General features: G+C 42.2%; 1 protein-coding gene and 1 long non-coding RNA gene across 2 annotated transcripts in view; one reads left to right on the top strand and one right to left on the bottom strand.

Moving 5' to 3' along the window:
- Positions 1-1461: 1461 nt before the first annotated feature.
- Positions 1462-3485, bottom strand: LOC126323640 (26S proteasome non-ATPase regulatory subunit 5-like). Its single transcript, XM_049994701.1, has one exon. It carries the CDS (start codon positions 3403-3405, stop codon positions 1873-1875), a length of 1533 nt encoding a protein of 510 aa, XP_049850658.1. The 5' UTR covers positions 3406-3485; the 3' UTR covers positions 1462-1872.
- A 76-nt stretch (positions 3486-3561) lies between these two features.
- Positions 3562-16100, top strand: part of LOC126323629 (uncharacterized) — a 39747-nt gene continuing 27208 nt past the window's right edge. Inside the window, exon 1 of the long non-coding RNA XR_007559576.1 lies at positions 3562-3754. This is a non-coding gene — a long non-coding RNA (uncharacterized LOC126323629). The remainder of the gene's footprint in view (positions 3755-16100) is intronic.

The raw sequence follows: 16100 nt of genomic DNA, 5'->3' as shown, positions 1-16100 counted from the left end.
CTGTGTGCCCGACCGAGACTCGAACTCGGGACCTCTACCACTTGCCCGCGAAAGGCAAAGGTCCCGAGTTCGAGTCTCGGTCGGGCACACAGTTTTAATCTGCCAGGAAGTTTCATATCAGCGCACACTCTGCTGCAGAGTGAAAATTTCTTTCTATAGTTTTTGTGTTTCTTTGTGTGAAATAAATTAATGAATTTGAGTCCCATTTTGAAAACCTTCTGTGTATCTTTCTTAACCTCTGTTCTGACAAGTGACAAATTAATGCCTTATATCTGTTTCAATGTGTAATTCATAATATCAGTTTCCAAATTTCTATACCTTAAAACTGTGATATCATCTTAATTTTTAAGATGACTTAACTATTTTTTTCTTCTCTCTCATATGGAGTTTCTACTGTAGCAAAACATGGATTAAATAAAGCTGATTCTAAAAGATCTGTGTTAAATGATACAGTAATTAATTTCTACAGTAGAAGGATATAAGCTTTGCATAAGTGCTGTTTTTCTGTGACAAATTAAGCCCTTGTATTATTGCCATCAGTCCTTCCATTTTTTTTTTTTTTGTGTTAACTGCTGAATTTAGAATGCTGTTCTACTTTTTGGCACCAGGACAGGAAGTGATAACATTGTCATCAGATATGTTCTCCCTCCTGACACTTTACCATAAAAAGCTGCAACCTTAACGCACATAAAGTAGCCTATTGTATAGTCTAAACAACTTACAAAATTTATAATGATCCTGTTTAAAAAATGCTGTTTACCTTATTCTTCCAAGAGAGCAGTTCATCTATAATAAATACACAGTAATATTAAGACAAAAATAGTGTCCTGTTAAAGTGTTAAAGTGTTCAGGGTGTACATTGCTGTCCATGTAAATGATGTTTTTTCTTGGATTTGGGAGGGGGGGGGGGATGGGTTGGGCATTGCTGTTGGCATATTTTGACTGCTGTAAATGACTCCTCTGGGCAGGACACTTTAAGTAAATGAAGTGTTTGGGCATTTGCAGTAAATAGAATCAGTTCACTAGAAGTGAGCAGCAAGATTATTGTGTAAAGGAGATAACCACACATTGTGCAGAAACTCTTTTAAGGCTCTTGGAATTCTTACTCCCCTATACTTATACTCATTAACATGCTCATAACGTCCGCCACCACAGTGATCGATTGAGCATCACACGTTCGATATACATCGTTTGCAGCCCGCGGCTTCGATAGGCAAACATACTTGGAAATTTCCTAAGAATGCATTAGAATTCAGAGCACACACAGGCGTCATATATGTGCGCGTGTAAGCGCAACAGCACTTGACAATGGAATAAATATCTGAAACGTGTCGCGCTTCTCACAAAAAAACCTGCGTGACAGTTATTTCTAATTTATGTTCACAAAGTTCCTATCTTTCGATAACGCTATTTATGGTGGATAGCTACTTAAATAAAAAGATCTGCTGTCCAAAATGGCTTTATCCAAAATTTTGATTTAACGTTTATTCACGTATTTATTTTTATGGCTCTTGACGGATCCTCAACAATATGATCAAGCATTACAGTATGGATACATAAAAATTATATCATAATACTTACATTTCATTGCAAAAGGTGTGGGGTCGCGATACGAAAATGTATTACATATAGCAAATGATATGATATCACACCACAACCACAGTGACGGCAGTGTGATAATGAAGTTTGCGTGATGCAGTTTCAAGAAAGTTGTAATTCTGTTATATGGATAGACGAAAAGCAAGTACTAGAAAACGAGTAGGTTTGTTGTCTTGCAAAGGATAATGTAAAGTAGAAAATCATTTGCAAGAGTTTTTACGGAATAATCTTTGTCAAAGACCGAGAAAAAAAGGCCAAAGCGTGGAGTGAAGTTTACTCGTCTTCCTCAAACGCTACTTCAGCCTGCAGATCGACGTAGAATGGGCCCTGCTGGATGAAGGTATTCATTTTGTCAAGGGCCTCAAATGCGAATATTTCGTGAGCTGAATGCGCAGCGACGATGGTCTGCACGACGTTGTACTTGGCCTCTTTGCACAGCTTGCTGGGCTCGCCGGACCTGTCGAGCAGGAAGTCGACAAGTCCTGGGTAGTCGCGGATAAGCTCCAGCCCCCAGGGCTGGCCAGCGAGCACGCTGAGCAGCTGCAGACAGGCCATCTTCAGCGCGGGGAACGGCTGCCTGCACAACGCCACCACCACGTCCAGCGGCGAGCCGGACGCTTCCGTCGAGAACCAGCGGCTCGTCAGCGCCAGAGTTTCCTCCGACTGGTCGCTGCGTTGCAGATCGACGGCGCAGGCCATCGCGTTCAGAGCGCGGACCTTGTATTCCAAGGGCAGCGTCCTGGCGAAATGCTTCAGTCTAGCCATCAGCTCCGGCATGGCCGTTCCGAGACCGTCCAAGACGCGCTTGCCCGCCACCGGCTCAACGATGTGACCGATCGTTTCCATGGCGACGGATTGCAGCGACAGGTCGCTGTCAGGCGCGGCGACTATTCCGAACAGCTTCGGCAAGACGGAAGGGCACGCCTCGTGAGCTTCGGCAGGCCTCGCGTAGAAAACGCTACCGAAGAACCTGACGTAGCCGGGGAGGACGAAGGTGTCCAGTGCTGCAGGGTGGGAGGTGCATAGCTTGGCTTCGGCGTGGGCGAGTAAGCTAGCATTCTTCAGGTAGTAAAATCCGTGTTCCGTTGAAGCGATTTTGGACAGTACAGAGAGGATGTTGAATTGGAACAGGACGTCGTCACCCTTCAGTTCTTCAAGCATCTGGCCCAAGAAACCACACTCGACGCTTCTCGTGAGCGCACTGTCCAAACTAGCAGCTATGTCAGCCACGAATTCGTAGCCCCTGAGACGATGTTCGTCACTGTGGCTCATGAGCTGATTCAGGCAGCGTATCAAAGGTTCGGAGAAGAATGCGTCCAGGCCGGACTTGGTATCGCACACCTTGACGAAGAAACGCTTTGCTGCTTCGGTCACAGCAGAGTTGTCGGAAAAAATACAAGGCACTGTCGTGATAAGAAAACCGTCGTGACGCAGCACTGGCACAAGAGAATCCGTTTGAGCAGCACGCAATAGCTCCCTGATGGCGAGGAGCTTCACCTCTGCTGTCGGGTGTGCGATGGCCTCCTGCAGCAGCTGCCCGTATTGGGCGAGTACCTCACTGCTGTCCATCGAGCTTAGGAGACTTTTTAGGATGTCTCCTGTGATCATCACTTCGTCCATTTTACTGCTATTCAAGCACTCGAATATCGTACTGATCTGAAGGTTCCTCAAGTTTTCCTCCAGTGCGTGCTTTTCCAACCTTTTCACCGCTGCGAGCATTTCTGAAAGCACTGCCAGCCTGTCTGGCTCGAAAGGAAGTCTATCAGAAAGACGGTGCAAAACGGATGTGTCCTCTTCCATCGCCATGCACTTAGAATTTATCTTGCACAAACTTTTAACTGCCGGCGCGTGGAGTAAGCGGACAACGGTAGAAAATATTTTACAAGGAGATTATAGATAGTGCTTGCTCCATGATTAGTGCATCGCTTACTGCCCACCTAGTTTAGGAATATCTATGGAGTGCAGTGCTCATGTGGTCAACATCAAACCGAAATTGCCACACCACACTGGTATGACGCTCGTGTTTTGCGCTAGGATCGAAACTTCAGTATTACAAGTATTTGCTCTGTCTCCACATATTCATGTACTGGTAATAACAATGGTGCTGAATTGTTGCTGTTAGAGATCAAGATCGAAATTCAGTTACGTTTCATAGGTAAGTAAAAAGGATTTGTAACTTACGTTCTTGAAAAAGAAAAACATTTCTCTATATTTCATTCAGTAATACTGAAGGAAAATGTCTCGTTATGATAGAATAATATAAGCGGAGGTTTTAGAGTACGAGAGAGTTGGTGAATAGTCCAGTACGAAACAACTGGCATCCATCAGGTACTTACAGCCATACGTGTTTCTTCTTTCCCCGAACTTGAGATTGTAAATGGTGTCAAAGCTTGGAATAGTTTCATCCAATTTTTAAAACAGACTTAGAATCCCAGATACTATTTTAACTCCCAATTATTATTTTAAAAGCAAAGCAAAATGAATTAATTACTCTCTTGTTACTTCCTAAACATTAACGAGAATCTGTGAACTCAAGCGTTGGGAGTATATAATAATCAATTGCTCTAACAAAGTTCACTTTCAGAATACTGAAAATAAATTTCTGTGTAAGCATACCCATCTTATAACACTAACTTTTTCGTCCTCTTTCGTTTCTGTTATTCGAAAATATTTGATTTATGAACCGCCGTGTAATCACATATTGTGCCACTACTAGTGCATCAGCATTTCTGGAAAAACTTTCGTAAAACTATAAATTTTTTTTTTTTGTACCTTGAACTACACACTTCTCCGTACAGCTACTATACGGTTTAGGGAAGATAGCTATCGATTAAATGCAGAATGCATTTTGCTCGCCTCGCGCAGGCGATAATAAATTTTGCGAGAATTGTTTCACATGATGAGAAGATTCACTTATAATAGTGGTAAACCTTAATGAAGCTTACGTTCAGGCAATGCCTGCTTTGGAAGTCTCACCAAGAAGTCATAACTGTTGTCATGAATGAATGGCCTTTATCGCAATATAGGAAGCGTCCAGCGTTTCCCACGTACCGTGACAAGCCAGTTCTCGACCGCAGCATAGTGCCAGAATGTTGACGGTGGTTTGTTAATCAGGAGAAAATAATCTTATACCTAGAGTAGGGATCGGTTGGTAGGACATGTTTTGAAACATCAAGGGATCACAAATTTAGCATTGGAGGGCAGCGTGGAGGGTAAAAATCGTAGAGGGAGACCGAGAGATGAGTACACTAAGCAGATTCAGAAGGATGTAGGTTGCAGTAGGTACTGGGAGATGAAGCAGCTTGCACAGGATAGAGTAGCATGGAGAGCTGCATCAAACCAGTCTCAGGACTGAAGACAACAACAACAACAACCTAGAGTATGTTGAAAGAATGCTTTAATTTGGAGAATAAGATCATAAATTTGTATTAGAGCCACTTGACGACGGTAGAAATGTCATTATTTGCACAGTACCTCGGTTCATTAAATTTAGCCGTGTGGCTTATTAATGAAGAAGCACCAGCAGGGCCATACCTAGGTCGCGGTGAGATAAACTTCAGCCAAGGACGCAAAAACTGGCCAGAAAAAAAAGTAATAAGTTCATGAAATGTACTTGCATTGTAAATATGCACAACCATCACCTGTGTTATGGTATGACGACAATGAAAATTTATGCCGGAATGGGACTCGAACGCGGATTTCCTGTTTGTCGCGAGCAGTCGCCCAAGCATTAGGCTATCCGTGCACTACTTACGGCCGCGTCAGAACTTCTGCATATCGTCAACCATGTCTGCAACCTGTACTTGTATATCTGTTACGCAAATTCTTGTACAGACGAGACATTTTACTTGACTGTCGTTTTCCCGGTGTCAGCGGATAAATACATGCATGTCCAAAGGAAAATTGCATCGTAATTGGGAATAAAACAGGCACTGCAATATCGTAGTAATAAATTCGGTTTAAGAATTAACCGGGGAAATATGTGAGTTCTCGTACCCTTCGTGTTCCCATCTTCTGCTTCGAGAATAAGTTTTCTGTCGTCCCGTAACTAAAAACGCACTCTGTTACTACAGTGTCATTCCTACTGTGACATTTCGTCCAAGTGGCATCACTAAGAAACAGTTTGTACCCAAAGACCTCTATCGCTAAACACGGTTTATGTGGAAACAGTGCACTTCGTTCAGATTGCTGCCAACTAGACAGCTCGCTCATCTTCAACAATGGGGATCTTGCTGTTATATACACCATGTGATCAAAAGTATCCGGACACCCCCAAAAACATACGTTTTTCATATCTGGTGCATTGTGCTGCCACCTACTGTCAGGAACTCCATATCAGCGACCTCTGTTGTCATTAGGCGTCATGAGAGAGCAGAATGGGGCACTCCGCAGGACTCACGGACTTCGAATGTGGTCGGGTGATTGGGTGTCACTTGTGTCATATGTCTGTACACGAGATTTCCACACTCCTAAACATCCATAGGTCCACTGTTTCTGATGTGATCGTGAAGTGGAAACGTGAAGGGACATGTGCTGCACAACAGCGGACAGGCCGACCTCGTCTGTTCATTGACAGCGACCGCTGACAGTGGAAGAGGGTCATAATGTGTAATAGGCAGACATCTTTCCAGACCATCACACAAGAATTCCAGACTGCATCAGTATTCACTGCAGGTACAATGACAGTTATGTGGGAGGTGAGAAAACTTGGATTTCATGGTCGAGCGGCTGCTCATAACTCACATATAATGCAAGTAATTGCCAAACGACGCCTCCCTTGATGTAAGGAGCGTAAACATTGGACGATTGAACAGTGGAAAAACATTGTGTGGAGTGTCGAATCACGGCACACAATGTGGCGATCCGATGGCAGGATGTGGGTATGGCGAATGCCCGGTAACGTCGTCTGCCAGCGTGTGTAGTGACAACAGTAAAACTCGGAGGCGTTGGTGTTATGGCGTGGTCGTTTTTTTCATGGAGGGGGCTTTCACTCCTTGTTCTTTTGCGCGGCACTATAACAGCACAGGTCTACATTGATGTTTTAAGCACCTTCTTGCTTTCTACTGATGAAGAGCGATTCGGGAATGGCGATTGCATCTCTCAACTCGATCGAGCACCTGTTCATAATGCACGGCCTGTGGCGGAGTGATTACACGACAGTAACATCCCTGTAATTGACTGACCTGAACGGAGTGCTGACCTGAATCCTATAGGTCACGTTTGGGATGGTTTGGAACGCCGACTTCGTGCCAGGCCTCACCGGCCGACATCGATACCTCTCCTCAGTGCAGCACTCCGTGAAGAATGGGCCCCCATTCCCCAAGAAACCTTGCAGCACCTGATTGAACGTATGCTTGCGAGAGTGGAAGCTCTCATCAAGGCTAAGGGTTGGCCAACACCATATTGAATTCCAGCATTACCGATGGAGGGCGCCACGAACTTGACAGTCATTTTCAGCCAGGTGTCCGGATAGTTTTGGTGGTGAAGGAAATTGTGTATCATCTAGATGTTTTGAAGGTTTCTTCAAAGTATGGGTCAACAGATGCTGATCGATACGTCAAAATAGCACTTGGGATATTTAAGAAAACGACAGTGACTGCATCACATAACTCAGTTTCAGAAAATGAAAGATGTTAGAAAAAAAACTACATAAGGTCGAGTATGGATGAAAGCAAACTGTCAAATTTAGGTATCTTGTCGATAGAATACGACACAGCTCCTAAACTTGACCTCAACGACATAGTCAAGGAGTTTTCTACTTAAAGCAAAGAAATGCAAAGTAAAATAATAATAAACACACACACACACACACACACAGAGAGAGAGAGAGAGAGAGAGAGAGAGAGAGAGAGAGAGAGTGAGAGAGAAAGAAAGAGAGCAGTTCCTGGAAAGGGATATTCTCTTAATTTCATAGCCTTTTATCATGGGCATCTGCGTGTTCAAAACTTGAAAATTTTATATAACTGAATCACTGAGTTTGAAAACGTGTCATGTCCTAAGGAATAAAAAGTCCACAAAATCTATTACATTTCAAAAGATTAATAGCTATCTGCTAAGAACTTTTAATGTAGATGACTGGTTCAAAAATCAATTGGTTCTGAGCACTATCGGACTTAACTTCTGAGGTCATCAGTCTCCTAGAACGTAGAACTACTTTAACCTAACTAACCTAAGGACATCACACAGATCCATGCCCGAGGCAGGATTCGAACCTGCGACGTAGCGGTCGCGCGGTTCCAGACTGTAGCGCCTAGGACCGCTCGGTGAACCCGGCCGGCTAGATGACTGGTATCTAAAAGGTTATCACAATTCAATAGTATATCGTTTTATGTTATTAATATCACTGTGGATGCCACATTTTGATTCAGTGATCTGAAATTACATCTTCATATGTTTAAATCTAGGATATCCAAATAGTTATGAAATAAAACTAGAAAATATAAAAAAAATCATTTCTACATACTCCAATGACATTAAGTTGAAAGTGAAAAATCAAAAGTCTGAATTAGGAAAAAATTCTCTGAATAACTGGGTACTGCTTGATATCAACAGAAATATCACGTTAATGGCCCTCCAAGTGGATAAAAGGGGCTGGATATTTTAAAAGGGTTTATTCAACCCTGATGCTATCTGTAACACTTGGTCTGTTTATAAAACGTCACATCTCTTCACGTTTCTAGATTTATTGCATCGCTTTCAAGGTGTCTGTTTTTTAGTGTCGACTGGACTATCTGAAGTTGAACAAAATGCGTTTTGAAAGCTACTTTTTTGGGTTGGTTATGTAAAGAGTAGCTCAGGGCCGGTATACGAGTAGATGAATGTGGGAAACCTCCCAAAAGCATCCTCAAATGTGCCAGTATACTCAACAATTAGCAGCTTAAGACTGCACGAAGGTAATCCTCGTCACTTCAGGTGCTGACGTTATTGTGCAGCAGCATATGGACTGGAATACAGAATACGTAGCTCTGCGACTGCATTTGGTGAAGCGTTGCACACACAGACTTTGACAAGGTCGCAATCCTGGAGAACACATTTCTTTGACCTTGTCTTTTCAATTTTTGTATTTTTTCGACTGATGTGTTTGAGATTAAGTACAGACGTAAACACGTAAAATATAATGTGGACCTGTCGAGTGTAGTAAGTAGCTATTTCGCACAAAACTGAATGAAGAATCAGCGAGGCATTATGGGTTTTCGTTTTCTACAGCCAAATGGTAAATACTTTTGTGGTTTCATTGTGCATCAACGGGAACCGACGTCTGTATGGGAATTGGGGATGGCTCACTGGCACGCATACTGCTTATATGATTATGCGTTGGGAATCGGCGATGGAATATGTGCGCCAGGATGAGACACCAGTACCTTTCTGCATCTCAGTAATGACTAAACGAGGAAGCGACAGAAAAAGATTGAAGATCTTATTTCGGCACGGTTCTGTAAAGGTTCGTATCCATCTTGTCTGCACACCAGCGTCAAAACTGTCGCCACACCAAGGAGTCGATATAATCTCGCGTGGACAGAGTGACATGTAGCAAAACCCAAACTATACTGAGTGCTAAAGCTGCACTGATTGGTAAAGCTGTTCTGTTTTTTGTTTCTCGGCAGGAAACGTTAAATCTACAGTTTAATGCAAGTTTCAATTCAGAGAATTAAATGCTAACTCCATCCACAATCTAGACCCAGTTATACGGCGTCACAGCTGACGACGATCACAAAAAGACACGTCTTAGCAGAGGCAGCATGCTTGCTAGTTGCCCCTGAGAACCGCAACGTCAGTGGGTTTACACTGCTTAGAGTGCTACAACAGCAGTCCCCGTTCACGAAAGGCATCTGGACGTGTTCAAGTGACATAAGAAACTATTGTTGCTGGCCATAAGAGGAAGAGCAGTGACGTTTAGCTTTCAGCTGAATGCTGTTGCTTGCAAGCTTGGAGTTTGTTAATGTAAAGTCCAGAAACATCCCTACCTACCGAGTAGGAAAAGGGGAGGGATCTGAATGTTGTTGGCCAGAGGCGCCCTGGAGGTGCAGAGCGACTCAGAACCTGAAGTGCCGGTGAACTGGTGGACCGACTATCGCTCCGACAAGTCTGTTTTCCTCACTTGGAGCGCTGGTCACCTAGTGATTGATATTCCGCTTGCACTCACGTCATGGGCTCTGGCACTGACTTCTGTTGTGCAACCAATTGCAGCCCTTGCTTTTTCTAATGTTAGGAATTAGTCTTGAGTATGGTAGTCGGTCTGATTGCAAATAAAAGATGTTAAACAGATCCCTTAGTATCCTTGAGCTTTCTGCTGCGAGCACTCTATCGAATCTCAAAATTGGCGCCTCTTGTAAGTGCCGTGTGACAGTGCTTCGCGCTACTGCAATCAACCAACCTGTACAGCAGTTACCGTAACAATAAGATACAGATTTTTTTACTTTCAGTCTTCATACTGTTTGTAATGTATTTAAAACAGTGACACGTTCAATTTGTCATGTGCGATGTTTTATATCAATATAGTTCGTTTAAGTAATATTTTTCATCAATACTTCATTTTTATTAAACCTGCTTACAAGATTATAACATCTATTACATATGTGTAGAAAAATTGCGGTTTTATGGAGGGAGGCAGCCTTGACAGTTCTCACAGAGGCGCAGGATCACATCCATATAGCTCTCAGCACCAGCTCAGCTGCATAAATTTGGCGAAAGAATCGACGGTGGTTCATCAACGGAAATATAGCGGCACTCCCCTGTAGGGATTTAGGGTAAACCATGGGGAACGAGCATTCTGCATCACCCCGCTCAGTCTGCTTACAGTAAGAATGCCGTTCTTATGTTGCCTTTTGAGATTTGTTATGCAGTTGTAACACGGTACCTGCAGTATCAACTGAAACTAAATCAAGCTGAAACATAGTGCTGATGGTGACAAAGGTCATTTTTTCGCCAAATAATATCTCATTTATTTGTCTTTTGAATCTGCCAGTCATAACATTGTCTCTTCAGATGCTTGTGGTTCAGTAGTCTGGATTCGTTGACCTTCAAACATCGATTGTACTCCAGTGGTAAGTTTTATAAGTACGTTACCTTCACCTACTCTCGTTTTACTAAAAACTTCGCTTCAGCATCGTGTAAAGGAGGAGTTGTGATTTGGTTGTCCCTCTGCACACTGTGTTATTTCATTCTCAGGAAGAATGATCATGTGTCAATGGAGAACGACTGATTGAAAATAGCAAATAACAAACTGACCACACAGATATGGCAAAATAATGCCTACAGAACCAAATTCGCCATGCAGTGGGATCACTTACCAATACATGAAGCTTGTGGAATGCCATTTTCAGTACAGCTGTCCAGTCTCATTAATGTGACCACCTGTCAAAATCCTGAATAACCACATTTTGCAGTGCAGGCCGCTGTGAGGCGTGCAGAAAGACATTTAGTAAGGTTCTGGAAGGCGCCAACAGGGACGTGGAACAATGTTGACTCCAAAGCTGTGCCCAGCTATGCTAAGTTTCTCGGATGAGGATCCGTGGGGCCAACAGCCTGTTCGAGGTGGTCCCACAGATTCTCGATTGGGTTTAAATCTGGGGACTTTGGTGGCCAGGATAGTACAGTAAACTCCTCCTGGTGCATTTCGTGCCGTGCACCTACTCTGAGAGCTGTGTGAAATGTTGCATTGTCCTCCTGGGAGATGCCATCGGTTGAGAAAAAATAAATTGTATGTAGGGGTGGACATGGTCCCGAAGGATAGATGCATATTTCTGTTAACCCACTGTACCTTCCAGAATGACGAGATCACCCAGGGAATGATATAAAAAGATTGCCCATACTATAGTGCTCCCTTCTGTGACCTGTACCCATCTGACAATTGTTGCAGGGTGTTTGCTTTTAGATGTCAAGCTGAACATGCCAACGGCCATCTGTCATCTGCAAAGGCCATCCATCACCACTCAGCAGATGTCCAGTTGTGGTACTGGTGTGCAATTTCAAGCCTTCATCACTTATGAAAGCAGTCAGTAGGGATGCTTGAATGGGCACATTGTGTGGAGACCAATACGTAGCAACATTCACTGAATGATCATTGAGGAGACACTGTTGGTAGCCCATTGGTCCATACAGGTGGTCTGTTGCTCAACAGTTACACATCTGTTTGCTCATACACATCTCCATAGCTGTCACTAACCCCTGTTATTCATGGCCTGTAGTGTACAACAGTTGCCTCGGCTCTGGTTTAGGTTAGTGCCATTTTGCCATGCACAGTGTACTTTAACCATGGCAGCACGTGGACAGTTTACAAACTAAGCCATTTCAGTAATGCTTCCACCTTTGGGCTGAAAGCCAGTGATCAAACCATTTTGGATATCAGATAAATCCATCCTTTTGTGTATTAAAACAATGTTTATCCTATTTTCCACATCACACTGACAAACTTTATATAGCCTCCACTGCTAGTGCAGCTACCTGCCATCCGTGAGTGGTAGTCACATTAGAGTGACTGGACTGTGTAACTACAGGCGTGTTATATGCTGACATAAAGCCAATCTTCTGCTTTGTTGTGGACCTGTCCACCAACCTAGCTGACAAAAAACCTTTAAAAATTTTGTGAGCTGTTGTGCTCTATATCTAAAGTACTGCCGAGTGAATATCAATGAGCTCGGCTGCTTTCTTCCTATTACATGGTCAACCATTCACTTATAAAAGGCAGTGCATCATAAGTACATTTTTCCAAATGATTGTTGGATTTTAATACAGCATTTGAATCGACCTAGCCAGACAATATGAAGAAAATGGCATATCTGTTTAGAAAATAGCCAGACTTCACTCTTTAAAACTTTGTTTTTAATTTTACAAATATTGGCCTGTGTCCTCTCCAAAGAACTCCTCTTCTCTGTTTACACACTTTTTTCAGCATTATTTCCATTTCGCAAATTTAAACTGGATAATTTCATTCAGAATGGCCTTTAAGGTCTGTTAAGAGTTTGCTTGGTGTTATCAACTGTCTGAAAATGACATCCTTTTAAAACTGATTTTAATTTCGGAAATAAGGGAAAAAAAGAACATAACAAGCCAGGTCTGCTGAGTAAGGAGGCTGTGGGAGAACAGTCATTTGATTTTTGACACAAAGCTAATGTAGTGATGCACGTGGTGGTGGTGGTACGTATAGGGCGTGCATCAGCGAGGACATCAGCACCCGAACTGAACCAACAGAAGACAAGTGTGCACAGACAAAGCTAACAAGGAACCTCTTGACTGCAAGGTCACAAAAAACCAATGATATTTACAGCATTTGACGCCCCACATATTGTATACCATGCAACCACAATATTGGCTGCTAATGGCAATAGGGGTTGGAATTGGAGGTATCCAATGGTGAGCACAGCATGAGGCTGTGAAGTGTAGTTGAACTGCTTAGTCGACGAGTAACTCACAACAGTGCTAGTCTTGCTGATACAAGGCAGAACAGTGGCAACAATAAACAAAGAAAACATTGCATTATATCAACAATGACAGTTGTTGAAGTGGACACTTCATCGGAAAGGAATACAAGAAATTTCGCTGAGTGATAAAGAATTTATGCAAGATAAATCAGAGGAATACATGGTGTCACATATTCTCAATGATGACAGTAAGTGCTTAAGTGGGAGTGATATTTAAACAGGTGTCGAGCCATGTAGTTCATCATCATTGTCGGACAGGGAGCCACAAATCCAGGCTCCAGTGAAACATAGTAGACAATTGTTGTCCAAGGAGCATGTACTAAACATGATTACATACATGGGAGATCATTCCCAGCATATTAAAAAAATTATGAGCATATTTCAAATAGGTCTACTGCAATATGACCATGTAATGCATAAGAAAAACTATGGATAATTCAAGGGAGGACGAAGTGCACTTGTTACAAAAACTGGTGTTAGCGCATTTCAAGGGTGCTCCGTACAATTTACAGGATGTGCATGATAGTGACTTAACTATGTTATGAACATCAAACTGTGTGTGACACGATTACAGTGATTTCAAGGGAAGCAGTGGATGGTTGCATAGAAATGGAAGATGTAAGATAACGAAAAGCGTCAACTTTGCAATGCACAGCAAACTGCAAAATTGGCCCAAAAATTTGTCAACGAGAAAAACAAACATATCCCGTTGTTCAGTAAAGAATTTGTTTTTAACTCTGACCAATCAGAATTTGAGGAGGAAATGCATACAAGAGTAACCTTGGAAATTAGATGTACCAAGTGAGCTATATCAAAATCAAATAACATCAGTGCCTTAAAACATTCATACACTTTTTGCTGACTGTTAGGCTGGATAGTACTGACTGGAAAGTTATTTACTGTTCTGCGACAAGTTGGAAGTGCTCTGCCCCCTATGACTCTTTCGCATTTGCATGTTCTTTCAAGAACAGTATGAAATATTTACGTCACTGCATATAAGAGTGGGAAAATGGGCATAAAAGAACTAAGCTGTGGTATGATCACTGCTTTTGGCCAATATCTGGTCACAATAACTTGGTTTTGCTCGATTCCTGGTCTGTGTGTAAAAATTACACTCCTGTAGAACATGAAAAGTGTGTGACACTACAGTTCATACCACCTTGAACCACTGGAAAAATTCAGCCTCTGAATGTTTGTTTTTCTATGCCTATAAAACATATCATCACACTATCTGCAGCTACACCTTAAAGGATAGCCAGTTTCACGCTAAGTTCCATGACAGCTTGTTTTGCATTTGGTTGCAGGCCATCACATTCCATCAATTCCCTGTTACACCAATATACATTCTTTAAGAGTGGATACCTAGCTGTATGTTCTGCATGGTTTGTATCTTCCAAGGTGTTCATCTTTGATCTTGATAGTGCGAACATTTATGATCACTGTGATGTGTCATTTTTCATTTGGTGTTTATGGTGCTAGTCAATGGCTTGTTTTGAACATTTCTTGAATGTTGATGTTGTCCACTTTATGAAGTGTAAGATCTCTGCACCTCCCAGACACTCATTTTCTGCCACCCTTATGATGAGTCATTAATAACTAATATTTTTTCTGTCATAATTGCTAACACAATGCTTCCAAATGGGCCTTATTAATGATTGAGCTTGTGACCTCAGGGGGTTCCTTGTGAGTGTGTGTATGCATTGTGGTGTTACAAGAACCATGACCAACCCTGGCCTTCTTTGGAATTTTTTTCATGTAACCATTGCAAAAGGCCTAGACAGTAGAGTCCACACAGAATACCATGGCCTACAGATGCACAGATGGCAGGGCAAGTGTGGGGAGAGTGGTAGTGGTGCGAGCTGCGGGCAGGCCACTGTAGGGGAAATGACGAGTGCTGAAGGGTAGGTGCCATTCTAAACTGAAGTCACCCTCACATTTTTTGTAAATATTAAACAGGTTGCATTAACGACCACACTTACATGGTGACCACTGAAAAAGGTTGTCACCTCTGCTTTGGTTAGTATATAAAAAGAATTGTGCTGAAAATGAAGCAATTTATTTTCGCCTGGCTTGTTAACCATCTGTAACTTTCAGAGAAGCATCACGAGCGGCGAATTTTGAGTAAAACCTCTTGTTGTCATGTTATAATTTGCTTCTTGTGCCAAAACACAGCAGAGTTTGCACAGTCTCACCTCATTAACATGTGCAGACACAATTGTGAGAGAAAGTTGAAACAGTGGTTAACTAAGAGAGGAAAATTAAGGTCAGTTTTTTTTTTTAATGAAAAATATATCCTTGATAGAAATTAAATGTGTAATGTCTTCACTTGTGTTGTTCTAAGAAACATAGCATTTCTCAGTTCACCAGCTATTGATGACCCTTAAAAATTACATTCTTTCATTGAAAAAGTCTGTAGTTAGGGGAATAACATGGTAGATAATGAAGTTCTGCATAATAATGATATGGCAAAACACTTTTCTATTTGCATGCTGTCATTTGCCAAAATCTCATTTTGATATCTCAAACCATTTATGAAATATGAGGAATGTTGTGGTTATTTCACTCTGACTTTATCACTGGCATGGCATGATCAGAAATTAGTGTGCTACGTCAGATCTATTTTCTCGAAATAGGTGACAGATAAGAGTCCTCCACCCAAGTCTAAAGAAAAATGAGATATGTTGGCTAAATTTCATATAAAGTAACATATTATGTAACATGCAGCAAACGCAAAATCATATCGTCCCCAATTTTTCACTGCAAACTCTTTCTAAGTTCTCGAAGTGTCTTACATACACATAAATATCAAAGAAATTATGACCATTAATGAAACAATGGGCACATCAGCATGAACCTGACACGTAAAGCTACGAGTAAAGCAGAAATCAATTTTTTTATCAAATTGTTTCCGTAAAATTGTCAGAGAAAGGCTGCAGGGTGTGTGCCTCGATTCTGTCATCACTGACGAGCTGAAAGGTGACAGGCAATGCCGGCCTCCACTTCCGAACAAATGAACGAACTCACCCAGTGCTTTGGACGAAAACTGGTCACTTTGCATTGGCCACTGTATCCTGTGTGAAC

This window comes from Schistocerca gregaria, chromosome 2 (genome assembly GCF_023897955.1).
Source record: "Schistocerca gregaria isolate iqSchGreg1 chromosome 2, iqSchGreg1.2, whole genome shotgun sequence".
In the NCBI taxonomy this organism is placed as follows: Eukaryota; Metazoa; Arthropoda; class Insecta; order Orthoptera; family Acrididae; genus Schistocerca; species Schistocerca gregaria.
The sequence above is the reverse complement of the archived record's forward strand: the minus strand, read 5'-3'. Positions and strand labels throughout refer to the sequence as shown.